The sequence below is a fragment of the Calidris pugnax genome, unplaced genomic scaffold, assembly GCF_001431845.1.
Source record: "Calidris pugnax isolate Ruff unplaced genomic scaffold, ASM143184v1 scaffold44, whole genome shotgun sequence".
NCBI lineage: Eukaryota > Metazoa > Chordata > Aves > Charadriiformes > Scolopacidae > Calidris > Calidris pugnax.
Genome location: NW_015094506.1, coordinates 5,594,592 through 5,600,748, shown reverse-complemented (window position 1 = coordinate 5,600,748; position 6,157 = coordinate 5,594,592). Strand labels below are relative to the sequence as shown.

General features: G+C 56.3%; 1 protein-coding gene across 1 annotated transcript; it reads left to right on the top strand.

The window, feature by feature from the left end:
• The first annotated feature begins 97 nt into the window (after nucleotides 1–97).
• NAGA (N-acetylgalactosaminidase, alpha-) lies at nucleotides 98–5,483 on the top strand. Its single transcript, XM_014963651.1, has 8 exons — nucleotides 98–324; nucleotides 899–1,073; nucleotides 1,221–1,398; nucleotides 1,664–1,758; nucleotides 2,420–2,581; nucleotides 3,066–3,263; nucleotides 3,468–3,611; nucleotides 3,838–5,483. The coding sequence occupies exons 1-8, from the start codon at nucleotides 161–163 to the stop codon at nucleotides 4,018–4,020; spliced, it is 1,299 nt and encodes a 432-aa protein (XP_014819137.1). The 5' UTR covers nucleotides 98–160; the 3' UTR covers nucleotides 4,021–5,483.
• The last annotated feature ends 674 nt before the right edge of the window (nucleotides 5,484–6,157 follow it).

Here is a 6,157-nt window from a genome sequence, read left to right as displayed (position 1 = left end):
GGTGGGTGGTTGTGGGGCGCAGCGGGGCGGGGAGCAATGCCGTGGAAGGAGGCGGGGGCGGGCGGTCAGGTGATGCGGGCGGCATCATGTGAGCGGGGCAAGGGGCGGGCCGGGCCGGTGCGGGGAGAGGCTCAGGGTGCCCCGGTGGCGGCGGGGGACGATGAGGACGGCGGTGCTGAGCGGGCTGGTGGTGGCCTTGGCCTTGGCGCTGCCCTCCCAGGCGCTGGAGAACGGGCTGGCGCTGACCCCCCCCATGGGCTGGCTGGCCTGGGAGAGGTTCCGCTGCAACGTGGACTGCCGGGAGGACCCCCGCAACTGCATCAGGTCGGCGGGGAGCGGCGCGGCGGGGGGAGCCCTGTCCCACCCCACCCTGGGGCTAAGCGACCCCTCTGCCCTGCAAGGACGGCTTGTCCCGTGTGTCCCCTGCCCGAGGGACACTGCCCTGAAACGCTGGGCTGGGGTCTGGGGTCTGGCCCGGGTGGGTGGACGGGGCGATGCCAGGGTGGGAGAGGGTTGATGGTCGGGTCGGGCATCAGACCCGGGAGGGTTCTGGCACCGTCTGTGTCCCTGGGACGAGCCCTTGCAGCAGTGGGATCTCGGGGAGCATGGGTGCATGGGAGGCTCAGGTGTGATGGAAAGCCCCCGAAGCTGAAGGATGTGGGTGAGCTTTGTGAGGTTCGGGGGAAACCCTTCCCCTCGGTGAAATCAACAAATGAGGCAATGGACAGGGTTTAAACAGAAGCCTTGGGAACCTTCCTGTATGGCCTCGGCCTGCCCTGCAGTGACAGACCTTCCAAAGCCCTTGTTAGCCCCAAAGTCCTGCTGGCTGCCTGCAGCCAGAGGGACGTGGAGGTCCCAGGGGCTCAGCCTGCTACATCCCTGTCCCCCTGATCCACAGTGAGACACTCTTCTACGAGATGGCAGACCGCCTGGCGGAGGACGGCTGGAGGGACCTGGGCTACAAGTACATCAACATCGATGACTGCTGGTCAGCCAAGCAGCGGGATGCGGCGGGACGGCTGGTTTCTGATCCTGAGAGGTTTCCCAGGGGGATAAAGGCTCTGGCTGACTACGTGAGCATCCACTGGGGATGGTGGGAGGGGGTCTCTGTGTCCCATACCACCGTGGCGGGAGGGCTGAGAGGGAATGGAGAAGCTTGGTCCCTGGGAGGCACCTGGGACCCTCCTTGTCCCCTCCTTGCAGCTCTCCTCTCCTTGCAGGTCCATGCCCGGGGCCTGAAGCTGGGCATTTATGGTGACCTGGGCACCCTAACCTGTGGGGGCTACCCGGGCACCACGCTGGACCTCGTGGAGCAGGACGCTCAGACCTTTGCGGAGTGGGGTGTGGACATGCTGAAGCTGGATGGGTGCTACTCAACAAGTGAAGAGCAGGCAAAGGGTAAAGGCTACCTGGCTGGTGGGCATTTCTCCCCTTGCTGCTTCGGTCAGGGTGGCTGGCTGTTCACTGAAGTGCTTGGCCAGCTTCGGTTCTTCTCTTTCATCTCCTTTGCCCAAGAGCTGGGCAAAGAGGAGGGAGTTTGGGTGCTCTAGAGCTCGTGTAAGGCAGGAGGCCAGGCTGGCCTGGGATCCCCCTGACGGGGCTGGCTGGAACACAGTTTGCTGCCAGCCGTCTCCTTCACCATTTGTCATCTTCTCTCCTGAAGGCTACCCAGCAATGGCGAGGGCCTTGAACGCCACAGGCCGCCCCATCGTCTACTCCTGCAGCTGGCCAGCATATCAGGGGGGGCTCCCCCCAAAGGTGAGGGTTGTCCCATCTGGTGGATGTTTCTCATGTTTTCCCTGTGCCCTGGGAATTCTTGTTGGAGCTGCAAGAGCTGGGTGCTACATCCTGCTTATTGCTCTGCCCCTGGTAGGATGGGGCTGCAGGTCCCCAGAGGGCAGGTGGCCTCCCTGCCAGGCATCTGATGACACTTGGGATTCCCAGCATGGCTAGATGATGGGAGTTTGGGGGAAGAAGGCACTCTCCCACCTTGCTGAGCTGATATAGGGCTGATCCCAACAGTTTATTCTTGAAAGGCAGGTCCTGTCTGGTTTAAGTGTTTGAAAGAAGGTGTTCCTCCTAGTTCATGTTTCTTGAGAATTGGTTGTGGGTTTTTTTATTTCATTTCCTCTTTTACCTTCTGAGGAAAAGACCAAGCTGCCCTCATTTGTGCAGTTGATCATAGTTCTCCATTTCTGTGGTTGTTTTGCCAGATATCCTATTATACTGGGATGTGCCCAGTCATATTGGGATATGACTCTATCCTCTTTCATTACGTGATGTTCCCTTTCTCCAGTTCCCTCTGCCTTGCAAGCACCTTCTGGACACTGTAGCTCTCAACAAGTCTGGCTGCCCCTTTTCCCCCAGCTTGCAGACACCCTCCCTTCTCCCTCCTGCCTGACCCTCTGCTCCTCTCCAGGTGAACTATACCATCCTGGCAGAGGTCTGCAACCTGTGGCGTAACTACGATGACATCCAGGACTCCTGGGACAGCGTGCTTTCCATCCTGGACTGGTTCTCCGCAAACCAGGACGTGCTGCAGCCAGTGGCTGGCCCTGGTCACTGGAATGACCCAGACATGGTGCGGCTGGGTGGTGGGTGGAATGACACTGGCCAGGGATGGGAGGTCTCTGGGGATCCTCTTCTAGGTGCAGGGTGGAGGAAGAGTGCCCGGAGCAGGAGCCCCATTGCTGCAAAAAGGCAAAGCTCATGTTGCCCGTGGCTAAGCTGTGGGAAAAGCCTGTGGTTGTAACGAAGCCTTCGCTGCTCAAATAGACCTGTCGAGTTGTCCAGGTGTTCTTGTCCTTCCCTGCCACAGCTTGAGGGTGGATAGTGGTGAAGCAAAGGGTGTTAGCAAGTGCCTTTGGATGTGTGCTGGTGGCTCAGCACCTAGCAGGGGTGGGATGTCCTGGCAATGGCAGGCTGCTTGAGGGGAAGCAAAAGTACACACAAGGTTTCCCAGGTCTGTGTCCTCCCAGCAAGCTATAACTTCACCAAAGGTGACAAGCAGACAGGTTTCTAACCCTTTTCTGCCTCTCCCATCTTTTCATCTTCTCCCCTCCCAGCTCATCATTGGAAACTTTGGCCTGAGCTATGAGCAGTCACGCTCTCAAATGGCCTTGTGGACGGTGATGGCAGCTCCACTCCTCATGTCCACGGATCTCCGCACCATTTCCCCACGTGCCAAGGAGATCCTGCAGAACCGCCTGATGATCCAGATCAACCAGGACCCCCTGGGAATCCAGGGGCGCAGGATTGTCAAGGTTAGGGGGAAGGTGGGCACATTTTGGGAGAGCAGACAGGGGCAGCACGGGGTGTCACAATAAGGAGGGAGAGGAAGGTGATGCAGAGAATCATGAGCAGGAGAGCTGGGGGCCTGCTGGCAAGATCCTGCAGGGTAAGACCAAAAGTTACGGGCCAGCACTGGTCCCAGAAGCTCTGCCTCACCCACCCATCCCAACCCCTAGGAGAAATTCGACATCGAGGTGTTCCTGCGCCCTCTGTCCCAGGGCACCAGCGCTCTTGTCTTCTTCAGCCGGAGGACAGATATGCCCTTTGTCTACACCACCAGCCTGGCCAAGCTCCACTTTCCTGAGGACACCGTGTATGAGGTGAGCCCCACGGCACCTGGATCCCCCTCTTTCCAGCTTCCCCTTTTGCATTTTGGGGAGGGGGGTGGATTCCTTGCCTCCAGGCTGAAGGGGCAGCTGCTCGTTGGGTCACCCTCCTGTTGCCTGCTGCTGTGCCCTGTCCTGCCGTGCCATGTCAGTGACAATGGCTGGACCTCAAGATGAAAGGTCTGTGGAAATCCCAGTAGCCACCATCTCTGTCTTCCAGGTACAAGATGTGTACAGTGGGAAGATCATCAGTGGCTTAAAGACAGAAGACAGCTTCTCAGTCGTTATTAACCCCTCGGGGGTGGTGATGTGGTACCTCTGTCCCAAAGCGCTCCTGGTGCAGCCCTGGCATGTTGTCAGACAGCAAGCCCCCGGCGAGCGTTTCCCCCCGGTCCTCCTGTGACGAGGCTCAGCAGATGGGGGTGTGGGTCAGTGCCGGGGTGAGCTCTGAGACCCTGGGGCACGTGGCTCTTCACTGCACAAGTGCCTTTTGCTGGAGCGCCCAGCAGTGCTGGGGAGTGACCCTTCCCTCTGGTACCATCTTGATGATGTCTACTCAGTCTGCGTAAAGCAGGAGTTCCTGTTACCCGCCTCCTAAGCGCGTGCAGAGCGTAATTCCTTGGTGATGGCAAAGCCCTTAGAGATCCTCCTGTGGAAGATGCCTTGCAAGCAGAGCTCAGCTGCTGTTGGAGTTTGTCAGCTCTGACACCTGAGCACTTCACCGCTTCAAGCTGGGTACCACTGGTTGCTGCAGGGGCTGTTTGAACTATACCTGTAGAAAGGCTTTGGATGCTTTAGTGTCTTCTAGGGTAGCGACCACCCCTCTGTCCTCTTGGCATGTGTGATGGCATTAGCCTCAAGACGTGGTCACCTTCTTTCCTTTGCTATAATTGGCTTGGCTTAGAATAAAGGGCTGTCAATAGGGCTGCACCCTTCCTGTGTACCCTCCTTGGGACCAAGAGCTCCTGGAGGCATCATGGTCCTGTGCAGAGGCTTTGCTTGCAGGCCTGACCCTGAAGACCACCACTACTCCAGCCTAGTAGCCACGCTGGCATTGCATTAAAGCCCCTCTGGTACCAGTTTCCAGCAGTGCAGAGCAAAAACCTTCATTGGCCATGGCCAACCCCAGCAGCCTTGCTGTGGTACAGCACTAAAAACTGCAGAGCTGTAGCATGTTGTGCACGAGTGGTGTCAGGAAGATGCCAGTTCTCAGTTGGTGTTGTCTTTTCAGTTGGAAGATGGTCACGGATGTCTCTGAGCTGTAAGCTGCATCCTGTTCTTGGTCTAGCAGGAAATTCCTGCTAAAAGGGGGCTGAACACCCAAGGGTTTCTCAGGGAAAGGCTCCTCCTTCTCCCAAGGGCAGCTACATTCACAGCTTCATCCTGAGGAGGAGCCAACAATCCTGGAGGGAGTGGCGGGACAGACTAGAGGCCTCAACTGCTTCATCTTCATACAACGCGCATCCTATGGAGGAGTTTTCGGTGAGATACAGTCTACCTTGACTGCCCCAGAGAGGGCTGCAGCGTTCATGAAGTTTGCCTCCTACAATTGCAGCACAGGGAGACTGACACAAGATTAAGCCTCAGATGGGGGAAATACCACATAAAAAAGAAAAAGGTTCCCCTTTCTATTCAGATGTTGGAGGGTTCCTGATCATCTGGCCACTCTGGTTCCTGCAGGACCAAATGGCAGATTCTGGCCACTTCCAGAAACTCTCTCAGAGTGCAGCAGCAAGATGCCAAATGTGATGCTTGCAGTGGTGACAGGAAAGGAGGAGTGCATGTCATGCCTGTATCTAGGAGCTGGCTTTGTTCTTGGGGAGCGACTGAGACAAATTAATTGAAATAAAAAGGGGAAGCAGGTCACAGGCTCTCTGTTGCGTGTTTATTCAGTGTTGCTAGCTATAGCTACTTGGTTAAGGTAGGATTACAAGGTCATCACCTCAAAAGAGGAATAACTATGCTAAGAAATAGAACTGGTTTCCTGTCAGAGACTGGACTGATGCAGAGTAGGAAAGGGCTTCCCAGTAGTTACACCATGGTCAATAGGGCAACGCCTTTCCTTGGCACAAAAGGAAACAGATTTTACAGTCCGCAGTAAACCCTTTCCTTACTGTGTATTTATTTTTCCCTCACGGGAAAAAAAAAAAGGCTAGCAAGGAGTTTCTCTTAAAACTCTGGCAGTAAGTGTACATGGGAGAGGTGCTATGAATACAGTCACAGTGGTGACAGTATTCAGGGTGGTGACACGGCCCCTACTAAAAGCAGTGTTGTGCCTGCCCCAAGGACACAAATGTGTGCCAGTTCTGCATACCTGGCTGACAGCAAACGCACAAACTAGCTGTCCACTCTCCCCAGGCAGCAAGAGGATGAGCCTCACCTTCTTCTCTCCCCCCAGTTACTTGATTCCAGATCCAGCTTAGCCATACACCAGGCAGAGAGAAGGACTGGCCCACAGCTGGCCCAAGAGACCACCACCAGTGGTTGTTGTTTGTTCCAGCCTTTTGTACAGTAGGCAAGAATGAAGGTCAACACAAGAC